The 19,831-nt window shown below is 41.4% G+C and overlaps 1 protein-coding gene across 2 annotated transcripts in view; it reads left to right on the top strand.

Annotated features, from left to right (window-relative positions):
- Window positions 1–19,831, top strand: part of tmem248 (transmembrane protein 248) — a 46,701-nt gene that overhangs the window by 9,571 nt on the left and 17,299 nt on the right. The window contains exons 1-2 of one of the 2 annotated variants that reach the window (XM_060912787.1): window positions 797–1,028; window positions 13,374–13,532. In XM_060912787.1, the coding sequence (XP_060768770.1) occupies window positions 1,026–1,028; window positions 13,374–13,532 (162 nt within the window). In that variant the 5' untranslated portion in view covers window positions 797–1,025. Of the gene's footprint in view, window positions 1–796; window positions 1,029–13,373; window positions 13,533–19,831 lie in introns of those variants that run through there. The other variant, XM_060912788.1, reaches the window with a different exon arrangement.

Raw genomic sequence — 19,831 nt, 5'->3', positions numbered from 1 at the left:
GGCTCAGACACACAACCATTCACACTCACGGTCAATTTAGAGTCACCTAACCTGCATGTCTTTGGACTGTGGACACGGGGAGAACATGCAAACTCCGTACAGAAAGGCCCTCGCCGGTCACGGGGCTCGAACCAGGACCTTCTTGCTGTGAGGCGACAGCGCTAAACACTACACCACCGTGCCACCCTCAATAAAGTTCTATCTAATCTAATCTACCTTAAATTGATTGGTTTTGGGTTGGGTTTGTCAGGACACAGGATATAACGCTGTATTTGTTTTTAGGATGGTTGTAAGGACATTTAGGGTTTCTTTATTTTTAATTGGCTGATTTCTGGGGTGGGGTGGGGCGGGGCGGCACGGTGGTGTAGTGGTTAGCGCTGTCGCCTCACAGCAAGAAGGTCCTGGGATCGAGCCCCGGGGCCGGCGAGGGCCTTTCTGTGTGGAGTTTGCATGTTCTCCCCGTGTCCGTGTGGGTTTCCTCCGGGTGCTCCGGTTTCCCCCACAGTCCAAAGACATGCAGGTTAGGTTAACTGGTGACTCTAAATTGAGCGTAGGTGTGAATGTGAGTGTGAATGGTTGTCTGTGTCTATGTGTCAGCCCTGTGATGACCTGGCGACTTGTCCAGGGTGTACCCCGCCTTTCGCCCGTAGTCAGCTGGGATAGGCTCCAGCTTGCCTGCGACCCTGTAGAACAGGATAAAGCGGCTAGAGATAATGAGATGAGATGAGATTTCTGGGGTGGGTTTTTCTTTTTAAACTTGGCAACCTTACAGCGCTTAGCTCTCTGTCGTAGTTGCTCGGCTAGGCTAGGCTAGCTGTTTGGAGCCTGTGAGATGTCCCCCGTGTATCAGAAGCGAGCTGAGCTTCCTGTATCTCCAGGGAAATCTCAATAATGGAAAGGAGCGCGAGCTGTTTCTGTACCTGTCCTGCAGCACTTCCGCTTGTTTCTTCCTCTGAAGCTAGCCTGAAGCTAACCTGTTAGCCTGCGCGCGACTCCACTGCAGCTGTACAAACACTGACCCCAAAATGGTGAGTTGACGTTTCGGAGCAGACCCGGTGAGCTCGAAACCGCACTACTCTCTTAAATGTGTCGGGTTTTTCCCTCCGTTTTGTGTTGTAATAGAGCTGTTTAACTTTAATTGTTCTCTCTCTGCAGGTATTATTTCACTATTTGAGCTTTTAAAGGGGCTACAATGATACAGACAGGGTCTTCCTGTCAAGTTAGCAAGGTGCTAACTTAGAAGCGCAGTTTGCAATTTTGTGAAGGTTTTTTTTTTTTTACAAAACTGAGGTAAAGTGTCATTGTGTGTCAAATGTAAGTATATATATATATATATATATATATATATATATATATATATGTGTGTGTGTGTGTGTTATTAGTAATGTTACAGTATTACTAGTGAAGAGAAGAGAAGAGCTGTTTGTCATCCTGTGTGTTGATGCAGCTGCTCGACCTCAGGGCTCTTTCTCTTTTTCTCTCAATATTTTACTCAATACACTACCGTTCAAAAGTTTGGAGTCACTTTGAAATTAGGGCTGGGTATCACCAGATACCTCACGATATGATACTATGGCGATATTTTGCCCACGATAACGATATTATGACGGTACAGCGATTCTGCGATAATCGATTATATTGCAAGAAATTTCAACCACATCACGATATCTGTGTCACTGAAGAAAATCAGAATTTATTGACCACTGTAAAATTACATTTCACATACATAACTACACACTCTTGCCAGACATGTATTTGTCTCTATTCCACTGCTGGCAAAACCAAGAGTTGCTTCACTACAACATACAGAAAATTCCCATTTCTGTGCTAGTATTATCAACTTTTCTGTAAGCATGGACACATCAGTGCTGCTTAACAAGCAGAATCAAACTGTTTTATGAAAACTTAAAACTTGCACTGCAGACTGCACATACATTTCAGTGCTAACACTAATATCAATTTGTTCTTTGTAAACTTGAGAACATATACCTGAGAACATTTAACTTGTGCTTATTTTGCAGGAACAGCACACTGTCTGAAACACATTGAAAAGTGCAGTGGGCATCTTAATTGGAGCATCTTAATTTAATTGGAGCGAAACAGGTTTTGCAAAGTGCATTCTCTTTGTCCGGCTCACTGTTTTTTTGTTTGTTTTTCTCCTTTCCTTTGGAATCCAAAGTGCCTCCAAAAATCTGCCTTAAAGTTCGGCGGCGTCTCTAGGTTTATGTTAACAGCCATGCTTGCCTGTTTTTTTTTTTTTTTCCTCACTGCAACCTCCGGGGAAAAAAGAGAAGACGAAGAGTGCCTTGCAGTGAGGTAGCGGCACAGCGACACCTCGCAGAGCGGAGGTGCGGAAGTCGTACTGGATTTACAACCCATCTGAAACGTGATTTTATTATTTGAAAAAATATCGATATTCAAATTTTGAGTATCGATATTGAATCGGAAGACAAAGTATCACGATATATCGCCATATCGATATTTTTGCCCACCCCTATTTGAAATGTCCTTATTTTTGAAAGAAAAGCACTGTTCTTTTCAATGAAGGTCACTTTAAACTAATCAGAAATCCACTCTATACATTGCTAATGTGGTAAATGACTATTCTAGCTGCAATTGTCTGGTTTTTGGTGCAATATCTCCATAGGTGTATAGAGGCCCATTTCCAGCAACTCTCACTCCAGTGTTCTAATGGTACAATCAGTGCGTTTACATGCACATAGAGAAAATCGAATTTCTGCCATAGCTCGACTGAAATCGAAGTTCTAAATGCCATGGAAACACCTTAGCTCGGCTGAAATCGAACCGAACTGGATTTCTCGTAATCGAGCTACGCGACCTAGATTATGCGATTGTAGCCGAGCTACTTGGTGCATGTAAACCCTATTGAGCTATGTAGTCGAGCTACTTACTTCAGCACTGCCCCTTCCGGAAGTGACGAGACCACAAGCGGGAAACACAACAGCCTCGGTCGGCATGACAACAGTAGTCGTAGCGAGCAGCAGAAGAGGTCAGGAGGAACAAGGAGAACGAACGAACGAAGAAGAGGAGAAAATGGCGAGCAGAACACGGAACTGATAACTTTGTTTATACTCTTGAATAGCTTTCACATAGGCTGGGCATACACTGTGCGATTTTTGGCCCGATTTTGACATGATTTTCACTCGTGCGACTATTTTGGAGATCGGGTCGATTTTTGGCTCAATCGTGCGTCTCAGATCGTGTAGTATGCATGGGGTAACGACAAGTGATTAACACCTCACAACCTCCTCCCGATCGATCGGATGAAAATCAAACATGTTTGAAATCCTGGTCGCCCATCGTGAGGCTATCGCACTGTTGAAGCAGTGTCACGAGCCGATTTACCTCAACCTGTCACACTACACATGCGCGAACACAGATACGGAAGAGAAAACAAACACTGAGCAGCACTTCCGGTCTCCTCCTCTTCACGTTTAGAGATGGGATTTATGGCTCTTTGATGGGATCCGCATCTTTGTGATCCGTTCTTTGAAAAGAGCCGTTCAAAAGAGTGGCTCATTTAGCTCTTTTTTAAAATATTTATTCAGTTTTAAGAAGCCAGCGTCTAAAGAAGTCAGATCCCTCTGCTTAGACAGTGACATCAATATTTCTGGACATACCTTTTATATAAAGCAACCTAGACTTGCATTATTGTAACCCCTAAACGCTCATAAATAACCATTAAAAAACAATGAGGGCTTCAATGAATGTCCATGCAGAACGGCTTTTCTGTAAAAAAAAAAAAAAAAGAACCCACTCAAGAACATAGTTATCAAGAACGCAAGAATATTTTATAGAAAAACACTTGTTTTACAAAAATATTTAAGTCTGAGATACAAAATAGATACAACTAGACAAACAGATAAATAAATAAAATACACAAAAATAGAACAAACAAAATGACGATAGAATAAATTAAATGAATGTCCGTGCAAAGTAGTTTTCCCACAATATTATCATTAATATCACACAACATTATAAACTATCTGAAACACAGTACAGAAAAAGAACGACAGAAAGAACGGCTCCCCCAGCTCGAGACTCGGTTCTCATCGTTCATGCCTAGGAGCCGTTCAAAAGAATCGGTTCGTTCGTGAACGTCACAACACTATTCACGTTGCAGTTCCGGATACAAGAATCTGGAAGTATGGAAGTACAGTGTGAGCAGTCAGATCGCATCCGAGCATCGGATCGTATAGTGTGAGAACAGGAATCGTAAGCTGCGTGCTGTTTACCCCTGCGATTCACTCGTACAGTGTGAGCAGCAGCTAAATACCGCGATTGAAAAAATCGCACAGTGTCTGCCCAGCCATAGGTGTATAGAGGCCCATTTCCAGCAACTCTCACTCCAGTGTTCTAATGGTACACTGTGTTTGCTCATTGCCTCAGAAGGCTAATGGATGATTAGAAAACCCTTGTACAATCATGTTAGCACAGCTGAAAACAGTTTAGCTCTTTAGAGAAGCTATAAAACTGACCTTCCTTTGAGCAGATTGAGTTTCTGGAGCATCGCGTTAATTTGTGGGGTCGATTAAATGCTCAAAATGGCCAGAAAAAGGTCTTGACTATATTTTCTATTCATTTTACAACTTATGGTGGTAAATAAAAGTGACTTTTCATGGAAAACACAAAATTGTCTGGGTGACCCCAAACTTTTGAACGATAGTGTATTTCTTGGATTAAAGCCTAATAAACCCTCTGACACACAACCAAGCCATTATTATTATTATTATTATTATTATTATTATTATCTATTTATTATATAAAAAATGTTCTGTTTTTGATATGTAGCTCAGTTTGCATGATTACAAGAAATTAGCCAATATTTATGCCAAACAGATTTTTAGGGTTGTTTTACGATCAGGGTACGCAAGCTAAAAATCACATTTAACACTTATTATCTTCAATATCAAAAGGCTTGACTAAATAAACTTGGTGGTTTATTGTAGCCCTGTGATAGCTCTATTTACCATGCAACAAAAATTTGGTGATAACGTTATTTTTGGTGAATGTATGGCAATATATGTCATATTTAGCAAAATTACGCGTGTCATTTAGAAAAAGTGCTTTTTTGACCACAGGTAGCTCCCTTTATATCATAAAACAAATATTTGGTTCCATATCATTGGAAACATAGTTAAGTTTTAATGTTGAATGCCAGTAAGTTTTCAGACTATTTTGATCAAATTAGTATGGAATTGTGTCAAAAAAAATGTCCTCTCCGAGACAGCTAATTTTTCAATATAGAATAACATATGGGTCAGTCCATGAAATGATGTTACTTTTCATTGGTCCGGGTTTACATGATCATTTCATCTTTAATTTCCATGATTTAAAGAAATATTTAGCAGATTATCCATAAATATTGTTTGAAGAAATAAAATAAATAAAAAAATGAAGTTTTCTTTTGAAATAAAAAAAAATGTGAAACATTTTCTTCCCCTGTGACTGGACACGGATGACACGTTTTTTGTGACATGGAATATTTGCTGACTTTGAGCTTAAATAAACCTTCGTTACTTTCTGAGAATTTCCATAAAATTAGTTTCATGGTACTTGCAATTTAGTTTTACACTCACATAATAAAGTTAAGAAGGTTCTATAAACTATTTAGCATCGAATTCATCCACTAAAAATAGGTTGTGAGCGTAACATTGTGATGTCCTACCATGTTACGTTAGAAACCAGGCTTATAAAAAATGATAAAACGAGTTGAAATCATGATTGATGTTTTTAATATAAAGAAGAATATACTATAAAACGATGTAGGTAGAAAGAAATTTAAACAAACGGCAATGAAAGAAATTATCAATGTTTTTTCTCACATCCTAACTTAGCGTCCACTCACTTCCTGGTTCGTTCACAACCTGCGAGACCTATTTACTCAATCTAGGTCAGCTGAACTGACGCGAGAGAACTTCTCGCGGGATCTCGCACACCACAACACGTGCTCGAGAGAAGTGCAGATATAAGTGTGACTAAGTAAAGTAATGAATTCAATAATCTCATTTACCCCATATAGGATGAAACTGTTTCCTGTTAATGACTGTTATTATTGTTCAAATCTTAAAGAGATTTTATGAAGTTTGTGAAATACTGGTATTTCATATTTTCAGTGTTTATGATGTTGAACTGATATTTCTAATGAATTCTTATTCAGTGTTAATGTTTAAAGTAAGCAAATAAAAGCAAAAAATTGATTTTATCAATATTTTTCCTTTATTTTTAAAAGCTTGTTCGTGTCCTTGTTACATTAGCGACCGGGTAAATATTTATGGATTTTATCATACATTGTAGAGCAGGAGTTATCTTAACAACTATGTTATATTTTCTTATATGGTCAATGCTTCATGGAAATAAAAGTTGTTTTCAGTTGTAAATTGTTTTAAGTGACTCCCTCTATGTCACATTTTGGTAACCCCATTTCATGGACTGACCCATATCTAAAATGATTATTTTCATCCTAAAATGTGGTCAAGATATTGGGACATAAATATTAGAGACAACTAACACAAAGCTTACAGCCTTATATTTAAAAGCACTATGGAAGTAGCGGATTCTGAATTGTCAAAAGAAAGTCCTCTCCGAGAATCATTTCATTTGTTTCTCCCAGCCCTGCTTAAAACTACACTTAATCTTGTTATAATACAAACTATTACACATGCCTATCTGTTCTTTAACTTGTCCTTCACTTAAAAACTGGTACAAGAACCAGTTTGAATCAATTTGAATTTCGGACCCCTGTGACACAAACTTTGTCCCCTGATTGTAAAACAACCCTTTAAAAAGTTTAATCAGGCATGTGATGACAAAAATCCAAGTTATTAGATTTAAGGATATTTCTACTGCACTAGAAAGAGTCACCATGGAACATGTTTGCGGATGATGTTGTGACGTGTGGTGAAAGGAGGTCGAGTTGGGTTTGGAGGGATGCATCGGAACGAAGATGAGCAGGTGTGAAGATGCGAGGAGTAGACGTAAAGAAAGTTGGCGAATTCAAGTACCTGTGTGGGGAAAATGGCGGCTGCGATAGTGAGGTGAGAAAGAGAGTGAAGGCAGGGTAGAGAAGGATTCCGGGAGTCGTTTGTGATAGGAAAGTCCCAGCAAAAGTGAAAGGTAAGATGTCTAAGACAGTAGTGAGACCAGCGGTGATGTACGCTTTGGAGACCGTACCCTTAACGAAGAGACAGGAGGCGGAGTTGAGGATGTTAAGGTTTGCAATGGGAGGTTGGACAGGATAAGGAACAAACACATCAGAGGGACAGTACATGTGGAGAGCTTGGGAATTAAGCTAAGAGAGATGAGACTGAGATGGTACGGGCACATCCTGAGAAGAGATGCAGAGCATGTTGGAAGGAGAATGTTGAGGATGGAGCTGCCAGGCACACAGAAACAAGGAAGGCCAAAGAGGAGATACATGGATGTGGTGAGAGAGGACATGAAAGTGGTAGAGAAGGATGCGGAAGACGGGGAGCAATGGAGACGAAAGATCCGCTGTGGCGACCCTTAATCGGAAGCAGCCAAAAGAAGACCTTTAAAGTGCATATCATGGGTAAATTCAGGAGCGAGATCAATGTAATTCTCCTATCTTATATTAAGCTTTGGTCAAATATCGGTCACATTTTGCGCAATTTTTTTTACCTTGCGCAATACCAGAAAAATCCAGTTGAAATCAAGCCATTTGAGGCGAATTGGTCCGCCTCTGAAAAAGCTTGGCATTTGGATTTCCCGGCAAACGTTGATTTTCGTGACGTCACGTGCGGGACGCCTCCCTCTGAATCCTACGTCAGCGCTGGTTTGTTTATGAGAAAACGACCTGGTGGGTTTCTGCAAATTTCTTCAATGTTATCGCGTAATTATTAAAACGGTTAACGGATGTATCGTAGCAGGGTGTAGCAACACCAATCTTGATGGGATTAGCACTCATCGTTTCCCAAAAGACTGGACAATGAGAGAGAAATGGGAGCGCTTGGTCTACACAGGCTGTGCACTGAAACCGTGCGAAGCTCTCGCAGCCTGCTGGCGCTTCCGCAGGTGACGTCACGAATCTGGCTCCAGACTCCCTTGGGATTTTTCCAGACGCGTTTTGTTTTATTTTTTTCTGCTGTAGACAGATGGCCTTGTGCAAAATTGCCCTTCTGGATGAGTGTGTAAAGGGACATACTTTCATATAAAAAAAAAAAAATTGGTCCAGAATATGCACTTTAAAATGATGCATGAACCAACTATCTATGACAAATATTAAAGGCCATATCCTGGACCAAATTATTTTATTTTTTTTTAAAATAGATGAAAGTATGTCCCTTTACACACTCATCCAGGAGGGTAATTTTGCACAAGGCCATCTGTCTACAGCAGAAAAAAAAAAAAGTGTCTGGAGCCAGATTCGTGATGTCACCTGCGGAAACGCCAGCAGGCTGCGAGAGCTTGCACAGTTTCAGTGCACAGCCTGTGTAGACCAAGTTAAGCAGCTAGCGATTTTGCATTGCACTCTGGTGACAATTCCATATTTCAATGTGGGAAATGATGAGTACTAATCCCATCAAGATTGGTGTTGCTACACCCTCCTACGATACATCTGTTAACCATTTTAATAATTACGTGATAACGTTGAAGAAATGTGCAGAAAACCACCAGGTCGTTTTCTCATAAACAAACCAGCGCTGACGTAGGATTCAGAAGGAGGCGTCCCGCACGCGACGTCACGAAAATCAGTGTTTGCCGGGAAATCCAAATGCCAAGTTTTTTCAGAGGTGGACCAATTCGCCTCAAATGGCTTGATTTCAACTGAATTTTTCTGGTATTGCGCAAAGTAAAAAAAAAATTGCACAAAATGTGACAGATATTTGAGCAAAGTTTAATATAAAATGGGAGAATTACATTGATCTTGCTCTTGAATTTACCCGTGATCTGCACTTTAAGAAAGTTATGAATTTAATTTTAAAAAATTGAGGGGATTTTCAGTCCTTAATTACACACTTTATAATACATAGGGCCAAATTACTCAATTCTGATTGGTCAGTCAAGGAGGGCTTCTTTTTTTTTTTCCTTAACACGGGGCCAAATTTCCGAAATGCTATTGGCTAGTTCGTTGGAACGGGTAAAAAGCCAAAAAAGTCCAAAAGCCTGACGAAACAAGAAGATATTCTGTGGAAATGCGGTCCTCGTGTCGTATCACCGTGTCATGATGAAAGACGCTTTAGAAGCTGATTCAAATGTGCAAGATAGTCTCGCTCCCTGATTGGTTCAGAAAACGTGAATGACAAATGTTGTGAACTTGAATGGCTTCCGAAGTATGAATTTGGCTCTATATATATTATACACACGTAATCGTATGGTTTCTCGTAAAATAACGGATCAGCTTCACTCGTGATTTCAAAGTTTTGAAATTGCCCTCGTCGTTTTCAAAACTTTGAAATCACTCATGAAATTAATCCTTAATTAATCCTCTGCCCCATACGATTACCTATACAAAACAATAGAAGAACTGTGACCGATATCAACAACTTCCACCTGTAAATGACCATAACTTGCTTAATTTTTGTCCTCCTTTTTGTCCGTCTGCCGGCAGCACTTGGACACGCAGTTTTCTAACGTTAGCAAAACCAATGTGCTAGTCTTTTGATTACGATAAAACTTGGCAGTAATCAAGAAAAAATACGCTATCACTTCTATATGTTTAGAAAATACAGCCTACTCCCCATTGATGGTAGCAGAAGTCGGAAGATGAGGGTCTACTTCATAAACTATTTTTTTTTCCACTTCCCGTTGTCACATCACAAAAATTCAAGAACCATGAGGTTACTGAGAATACTGACTACGTCATCAGTATTTGTGCACTGGGGAAATCTGGTCGCTGCCGAAAATGCAGGATCTCATGGTCAAAAAACCTGGACAGGGTGCAAACTACAGTAAGCGAATGATAAAGGTAGCAAAGGAGAAATTATAAGTTAAACATGCCTGAGAAATCCGCCATTTTGCACGTGAATTTCTTTCGGCAGCGACCAACTTGAATCCCAAAAACTCTTTTACGGCCAATGATTTGCTTTAACTTACGGCAGAAGTTAAAACCACAAACTTTTTCCAAGTAGACACGAAAATTCGGGTCCAAAAAGACAGTAGAAAAGGTAAAAACGGCTATTATAGAAATGGATTGCTCGCATCGCCAGTCAAACTCTTATAGTTGTCAAGGAATGTCAAGTTAGCTTGCCCACCACAAGCTTGTTGCTATGGGGAAAATTGACACATGACCAAGTCCTGCAAATGGCCTATTTCCTTTTCCAACCATCTCTTGTGGCCCTTTTCCACTACCCTTTTTCAGCTCACTTCAGCCCGACACGGCTCGCGTTTCGACTACCCCAGAGCAGCACGACTCAACTCGCTTCAGCCCTGCTCAGCACCCAAAACTCGCACGGTTTTGGAGTAGGGCTGAAGCGAGCCAAACCAAGCCGAGTGGGGCTAGGGGCGTGAGGAGACACTCCCCTGCGCACTGATTGGTGAGGAGTGTCCTCACATGCCCACACACACCCCGCGAGCACGCTGGGATCTGTAAACACCGTAAACCCGGAAGAAGAAGAATTACGAATTACGGTGACAACAAGCCACAGCACCAAGACCAGCAACACTAACGACTCCATGTCCTCCATGTTTATTGTTTACTATTCGGGTCGTGAGACTACCGCTTAAAAGGTCACTGATGTCACTGTTTGCGCTGCTTAACGACATCACGTGACGTCCACCCACTTTCGCTAACTCCACCCAATGTGTCCACCCACTTCCAGCCAGCACGGTTCAGCGCGGTTGTAGTCGAAATGCAACTCCAACAGCCCCGCTCAGCTCGACTCAGCCCAACTCAGCACGGCACGGCTCAGCCCAACTCAGCCGCGTTGGTAGTGGAAAAGCGGCATCGGTTGAGGAAACATCAGTTGGCTGTTAGTCATTTGAAAGAGGTGCGAGTTTGTTTGAATTTGTGCGAGTTGGTGGTAATGTGGTGATGTTCAATCCTGGAATGACCCTGCGGCTCTCCTTTAGCAGCACCCTCAACTCAAACACGTACATACGTTAATGGTATTTAGCAGATGCTCTTATCCAATGTACCCAGAGCAGCCTGGGGAGCAGTTTGGGGGTTAGGTACCTTGTTCAAAGACACTTCAGCCATTTCTGCTGGTCTAGGGAATCAAACCAGTGACCTTTTGGTCCCAAAGCTGTGTCTCTAACCATCTTTTAGATGAACAACTTTGGGACCAAAAGGTTGCTGGTTTGATTCCCTGGACCAGCAGGACTGGCTTCAGTGCCCTTGAGCAAGGCACCTAACCCCCAGCTGCTCTGGCAAGAGTGGTGGCGTATCTTGTGTCTGATTAGCCAATGAATGTGATTATCAGTTCAAGCATTGAACCCGACCAACCGAACTGAACTTCCATCATCATGATGGTGGAAGGCATCCATCATGAAAGAAGGCTCTTGCTGAACTCTACACTGTTTACCTTGTTCACAAAGTGACTATCAGTTTTGTTTAGATTCCTTGGAGGTCTGGCGTATCTTCCAAACTGTTCTGAGTAAATCAGTCGAGCACTCTTCAATAGATTAGATTAGATAAAACTTTATTGATCCCTTTGGGTGGGTTCCCTCAGGGAAATTAAGATAGGAAATACATCAACATATGGCATGGGAACTTTAACCAGAAATTAAATCTGCTCAGTTTATAACCTACCCTGAATGTAGTCCCATCAGTTTGGCGTCTGTTGTTTGTGGATCTGGAGCCTATCAGTAGAACGCTGGGCGAGAACTGGGAATACACCCTGGATGGGAGATTGGTCCATCACAAGGCAGCGTTTACGCACGTTTTAAGATGATTATTCAACCGTACATACTAGGGCTGTAACGATATGCGTATCGAAATCGCGATACGCAGAGCCACGATCCGTATCGCGGTACACCCTTTCAAACTTCTCCTCAGCCCAAAAACAGAGGCGCTTCCAAACTTCAATTTATGAATACTTTACTTTTTATTTAAATTACATTTTAAACTTACTTAAATTACTTTTATTTTTTATATCTATTAGTAAGTCGTTTTTTCGCCGACCTGCGACAATCTTCTGCGAGTCACGCAACGTCCACACTCACCACTGGCAGAGCATTCATTTCTTTTAAGCGGTCGCCATTCTGGTTGCGACGCGGGGAGCGAATCTGTAAACAAGCAGCTCATTGGCTGGCTAGGTGTGCCACAAGCCAATCACAATCACTCGACCGGAAAGGCATGCAGTGTTGCCAGATTGGGCGGGTTTAGGTGCTTTTTGGCTGGTTTTGAACATATTTTGGGGTGGAAAACGTTAGCAATATCTGGCAACACTGAAGGCATGTCTGCTTGGGCGGAAGCCTTCTGCGGCAGTTACATTTTGACACGCGAGCAACGTTTCACCATAAAAATTCCGTAATTTCCATCTGTTTTCCGCGATCACAGAAAATCATTGGCCCTATGAGAGTGAGACAGTGAGAGAGCCACCCCCCCAAAAAAAAATCTTAACGGATTTACACGATTTGGAAAAATGACTTTTTCAGAACTGAAAAAAACAGAGCTTCCGGCTCAACAGTATTTTGAGAAATAAAACAATCTTTGGATATACATTTGTTCATTTTTGCATACATATTACTCATTCTCTGCAGTGGTCTGAATTATTTGTTATTAAATAGTTAATGTAAGTAAGTAAATGTTAAGTCAAATTTACTACTTTAAAAAAAACATTTAAAAAAAATCGTGGGCGTATCGAATCGTGGGTCAAAAATCGCGATACGAATCGAATCATGAGTTGGGTGTATCGTTACAGCCCTAGTACATGCATAGTTAGTTATTTTGTTCAGCAAATTTTTCCCACTACGTTAGACTGGTCGTTCGAGTGTGATGTGCATCATGCGTTTTTATGAGCGATTTTCCTTTCCATGTAGTCGAGCCAAGAACTGAATTGCACGTGTAGAAAAACAAGAGGCAAAAGTGTGTAAATGAGTGTTGTTGTGTTGTATTGGAAAGCTGTTATTTTTGCATAATTGACCTTTGAAAGCCACTGGAGTAACATAGCAGGAATGTTCCGATTGTACAAACTAAACTGCATGAATCCAGCATCCAACAGCAGGGTGTGTTTTCTGCATTCTTAATTGGTCTACAGAATTTCCACTTTGCTTTCAGGCCAAATCGCACCACTCAATCATCAGAACCTTTTTTTTTAAATGACGGCAACCCTACGTGTTTTATTCCTTATATACCGTAATAACGTGTGAAACAGTGATCATAAAAAGGTTGCCTAAACTCATGCTGCCTAAACGTTGAGTTCTCGTCTGGCCTTTTTCTCTGTGTGCAGGTGTACTTGTTAAACCCTCTGGAGAATCTGAAGACCTACATTAGTAACCGTCCACCACTGGTCATATTTATGGTCAGTGTAAGCGCCGTGGCCATTACATTCCTCACAGTCGGATATTTCTTCAAGATCAAGGAAATTAAATCGCCTGAAATGACCGAGGTAGGGATACTTATTTTATTTTCTCTTGCAATTTGAGTTAAAGGAACACGAGTCCCAGTTTTCTTCAACACAAGAGTATCCAATTGCTTTTAATCCCAGAGGTATGTTTTTACAGCGAAGATGTTATAAAACACAACTCGAGTTTCCTGGTTAGTAACATATTAGTAGATAAGGTAATGTTAGCTGAGATCATTGTAGTCTCAGTAAAACAGCAGGTCAGCTGATAAGGTATCGTTGAGTCCACTTCCTGTCCACACTCTGCAACTCGAGTATAATCAGTGACAGAACCAGTTTACCTCCGTTTTCAGTATTGCAATATTGTCCAAGCACCCTTTGAAAATTTCACAGTTCTTGACAGTGGCGTGCACAGACACACACGAGGTGGTGTTCAAGCACCTGCCCCTCTGCCCTCTGTCCAAAAAAGTGCCCTTTTGAATTTTTTTTTTTTTTTTTTTACAGTTTACTGAGGCCAATGTCGACATGATCTTTTAGAAAAGCCGCGGCATTAAAAGCGCGTGTGAAAATAATGTCCCGATGTGTGCCCCCTCCGCACACACCGGACCTCTGTGTCTCTTGCTCTGTCACGTGAACAAGCGTGCAGTGAGGTTGCAGCAGCATAGCGTCCTGGAAGCCACGGCCTTGTCGTAGCGCAGACAACACATCGGGCAGTCAGTCAGCTCTTCCCCTGCCCCACCAGCCAGGTAACACATGAATCGAGTGAAAATGTATTGTTTGCCCTCTAAGCCCAAGCTGTAATTATTTTGTCGTGAAGTAGCCCGTCGCATACAGAAACAACTGCACATGGCAGCCCTTGCCAGCTTATTTGCTCCCTTTCTATATGGAGAAACAAACTGAACAACATTTTAAATGTAGCCTAAACCATTGAGGCAACCCCGCTCTCCATCAATTCCGACCTGTTTTTATAACATGATTAAGAATATCACGTTATGCTAGTATGCACGCCGTTATGCAAATAAAGGAGAGCTCCGTTGAGCCCATTGAGTGTGTATATTTCGTTACAAATTTTAAGACGATCTCACGGAAATCTGTGAATAAACAGTCTTGAGACTCAAGTCAGTGACGGGAAGATCAGACTTTCAGACTTTTTAAAGATGGAACTAGGGATCGACCGATATGTTTTTTTCAGGGCCGATACCGATACCGATTATTATGGAATTGGGATGCCGATAACCGATAAATGTAAACATTATAATTCACATGAAATTAAACATAGCACACACTGACAAAGACCTTCATATCCATGAAATGTATGTTTAATTATAAAATTGAACATGAAATTTTGTGCAGGGAGATGCCAGCAGCATTTGTACAATAAAGTCAAACATTAGTTAGAATAAAATGAGAAATAAAATAATAATAAAATATATATTCACAAATAAAAAAATAAAATCACTCTCTACTATATTACAGCTCACCATTTTCAGTGGAAAATAAATGAAAATACACTCTGGATTCTTTTACACTAAGAACTAAGTAAGACTTACCAACTTCAAGTAGTTTTTAAATAACAAATCAAGTGTAGGGAGCTGCCTGCAGCATTTTTTAAAAAGTAAAATCGAACACCGTAAAGTAGGCTATCACTCCCTATTAGGAGCGGCTGCTCCTTTAAGAGTATATCGCTTTCCGAATCAGAAGCGCTAGCGAGGAGAATCACTTGCGCAAGAATTATAAATACTAGTCACACCTGGCTTGTTTAAATGTTCAAACAGCGCTTTATAAAGTTGTCTTGACCGCCTCTCTGTATGGCTGTCATTCTACTGTTCGAGTAGAACTACTGACACATTCACAACGTTTCCAGACGGGGATTTAAAAATGACTGCAGCCTACGTTATGCTGTTTCAGCGAGACTAGTTGGTTGTAGGCTAATTCAAGTGCTTCCTTCCGTAAGCCAAGTTTGCCCGGCTACACAGATGCAAATGGACAATTTTAATGAGTAGTAGATGATGAATGTAAACATATAATGATGCTGTGCTTTTGCAACTTGTGTGTTTGTGACTTATTGCGGGAAAAGCAGCGTGTCCTTACCTTGAAACAGTTCAGAGTGTTTAGCTGCGCGTGTCGATTGGCTATATCTCTTGTGCCAAACAAATCAGATGTTGTGGTGGGCGGGACCGTGTTCTTGAACTCGGAGAGGCGAGTGCAGGAAAGGACGTGCAGTGACAGTCGCGTTAGGAACGAAATGGCTGCAAAAAGGCATGTTATCGGCATATCGGTAGAAATTATGGCCGATACCGATAACCCTAAAAATGCAGAATATCGGCCCGATATATCGGCCAGGCCGATTATCGGTCGACCCCTAGATGGAACTACAGAAAAATACCCAAAACTTTGATATGATTATGAACACGAGGAGGGTTAAATCTCAGACTTTTATAATAAGGTGTTCCACATGCGCAAAAAAGTGCCCTTTTTTTCCCCCCAGAGCACTTGCCCCCCAAAATGTCTGTGCACGCCACTGGTTCTTGACAAGTGACAGAACACTAAAGAGACCATATGTTTTGGTCTGCATGATTTTAGATTTGTGGCAGAAATAAATCCAGACCAAAAAAAAAAACCCAGTAGGGTTTGATCATCTCCAGTGCTTGCCAAACCACCAAAAAAAACCAAAACCTGGATTCCAGTACTTTTGTGTTAATCCTCATTAGTTGGTACTATTAGTCATTTTAATTGGGAAAAACCTGTGGACAGACTTCAGAAAGTGTACAAGGGACTTTCTGAGCTCGAAGATCAAGAGATGTATGCACAAGTGCAAAGCTCTTCCACAAGAGAATGACTGATCTTTTTTTTTTTTTTTGTATGAGTATAGACCCCTTCGCATGTTTGTAAACAAACCGACCGTTGCCAGGATGCGCGCGCAGCCTGGACTCAGAAACAATGGCGCTGCCCATAGACCGGCATTATGAGCTGTCAGATTATGCAAAACAGTTGTCGTTACAAGATCGAGAACGCTACATAAATAAGTTAACTCTTAACAAGTGGACATCGCCTACCGGATCCGCATTTAATTAAAGAGTGGACGGACGATGTTAGTAAGTTCCCTGGTATACAATGGCCAGATATATACTCGTACCTTATTGACAAGACTTCAGTGTACACCCACGAAAAACTTCGTGCCTACAAGTCTTTAGACGCATATGATTATGTGCGGGCATGTACAACTTGATTAACAATGGGACATTCATATTCATTTTGTTTTAATCAAATTATGCCAGTGATGTGATGGCAATGTGGCTTTAGCTACAACAGCAAATACCAACACTAAACAGCAATTTGCAGGAGGTGATGGCATGAAAGGAATGATAGTGTAAAGAGTGCAGCTAAGAGAAATCAGAGCTGCATAAAAAGCGAGAGGCAGAGAGCAGAAATGAAACTGAACGGGGCGGGAGCTAGGTTAGAGCAGTCAACGTAAGTTGGCATTTAGAGCGAGGGCACACAATTGTACCTTTCCATCCTTGCTTTAAAATTGTGATTTTCGGCATACACAAATAATGACGGCACAAAATCTGGACTGCTTGAGTCAAGCGAGACCTCTCCTACAAACAAAACTGCATGCAAAGCTAAGTTAACATGCTAACAATATTCATTACATTGTGTAACTATGACGCAGCTAATCAGACAAACGTTACCAAAGTATTTTGCTGCATCAATAAACGAAGACTAGAAAGAATAAAGATTTAATAAATAGCCTGATCTTACCTGTGATGAAGTGGGCGCTGCAAACCCACGCATTTTTGATGGTGCTTTCATCCCAGTCTACACGTTTGATGGCTTGTAGCCATAGACGTCGGCGATTTTTTTGGAATGGGTGAGATCCTGCTGGAATTCTGTACATTTTAACCCCATCACTGCTACGATTCTGACACCCGACAACACAACAACTAGGCATTTCTGAGTCTTTTTTGGGTCCAGGCTGCGCGCGCAATTTCCTCTTGCGTATGAATTAGAGGTCGACCGATATTGGTTTTTCTAAAGCCGATGCCAATACCGATATTGGTTTTTCTAAAGCCGATGCCAATACCGATATTGGTTTTTCTAAAGCCGATGCCAATACCGATATTTAGAGGTCAGAGTCAGCCGATGGCCGATATGAGCTGCCGATTTTTTTGGGCCGATATGCTATCGTATTGTCCTTAATTGGCATGCTAAAATATCATACTAGTAAGAGGACGCACAACACTTATAAACTTAACACGATTTATTGAAAAATTCAGAATTAACAACAAATTAATGACTTAAACGTATTAAAATGAATAATCAATAGACTAACAGAGTGCAAGAAGACTTCCATGATGTGACAACTTCAGATAGTTACTTCAAAACGGCAAAATACATGTTCAAGTTATACAGTTTCGCTGTGGAACTTCCATGCCTTGAACTTTCACACGTTTCCGTTTCAACAATATAAAACTCCGTCTCCCAGCATGCTGTGCAGGAAACCGGAAATAGGAACTGCAGAGGTCTAGCATCAGTCTCCGGTTCACAATCAAATCAAACATGTATACATCGCGAAAACGAATGGGCATGGGATGGCAATGTTATAATACGTTCACAGGTTAGTTTTGCGTCCTCTTTTTGTTAACTTTTCACTTAGATTGTCCGTTACTACAGTTTAGATCGGAACATAGCGGTCACCAGCGTTAAGGGGGCTTACGTAGTCGACGCATTCCCGACGCACTCGCGGCCACAAGGCTACGCATCGCAACGTTTCGTTTCGAGAGGAATTCTACAACTCCGATGCAGTTGAAATGCTATTCGTTTTTCCTTTTGCTATATGAAGCAACACATCACAGATTACAACTATCATGAGAGCAAATATACGACTTTAGGACATTGAAATGTAAGAATTGAAGCCTTACCTGTAGGCTATCTCTGCTGACCCCTAAAATGTTTGTTGGCTTGGGTCTTTTGCATGCCGCGTTCTACGTAGCTGTCGTGCCTGACTTTAAATCGGCGCGACCAAATAAGAAAATCGGCCGATGCCGATTCATTAAAAAATGGCAAAAATCGGCCGATTAAATCGGCCGGCCGATAGATCGGTCGACCTCTAGTATGAATGACGTTTACTGCGAAGGGGTCTATTAGAACAGGACGAATATGGTCACGTTCTGTCACCCTGCGTACTGTATGCTGCCAAGTCAAGATAAGGCACGTTTATGAGAAACTGACAAACCACAAAACAACTTTTTAAAGACGTGTTTCGGCATATCTCGTGTCATCTTCAGTTTAACGAGGAATGACTCGTCTTGCATCATATGACTATAAACACTCACCATGGCCCAATTTCAGCACCAGTTAAGATGAATCATATATAGGCTGAAGAAAGTGTTAAGGTGTTGAACTTGTTTATTCACTTCAGGATGAATCTGTCCAGTATAAAAAGCCTCCAAGTTTGAGTTCAAAGCGCATTTTGACAGAATCTAAAATAGTGACGCAAGCAGGCGTATGCTGATTTTTACGTGTAGAAAACTGGGAAAGATTTAAAGTTGTTTTTGTGTTTTTAAAATTTCTCTGAATGTTCTTGCGATCACGATCATAATGCAAATTATGTTGATTAGCTTCATCATGGGAAAGTCTTCGAAATGTAATGGAAGAATGCTGAAATGAAAGCGTTTCGTATCAATAATTACTGAATGTTTCGGTTTGTCCCTCATCAAAAAAATTCCCATGCCAAGGATGGCTCACGTGACATAAAATATTTCCACCACTGATTTAAGCAATGCATCTCGTGAAGTCAAAAATGAGTGGGTGGGAGGGAAAGGATATGGCGAGTCCATCCATTATCCGTAACCGCTTAAGGCCAATTTATGCTGACAACCCAGTCCTCGCAGATGGCGTCTGCGTAGCCCCCCCACCTTCGCAGACGCTCTGCGTGCACCTCCCAAAAATTGTGACCACCGCAGAAGCCTCGCAGACACGAGGGCTCTGATTGGTCCACTCTACATCCGCTGTACATGCACTTCCACTTCCCTACTTTCCCAGTTTGTTTTGTTTTCATGACCGCCATTTTTAAAAACACGAGCGAAGATGTAGCAGCACGAAGAGCGGTTGATCGAGAAAGTGAGGAAGTACGGACACCTATACGACTCCAGTTCTAGTCGGAGGATAAACACTCCACTAACCACACCCACCAACTACTCCTAGCGATTTCGCGACTTCGCGCCCCCTTGCGTTGTGGCGGTGAATAACATCGCGCACGCCTATTACTCCCCGCTCAACAATAAATTACAACTGTCTGCGAAAAGCTATCTGCGAAAGCCTTGTCGCAAGAGCATGCAGAG

The sequence above is a fragment of the Neoarius graeffei genome, chromosome 28 (genome assembly GCF_027579695.1).
Source record: "Neoarius graeffei isolate fNeoGra1 chromosome 28, fNeoGra1.pri, whole genome shotgun sequence".
Classification (NCBI taxonomy): Eukaryota; Metazoa; Chordata; class Actinopteri; order Siluriformes; family Ariidae; genus Neoarius; species Neoarius graeffei.
This window is presented reverse-complemented; position numbering and strand designations above follow the sequence as displayed.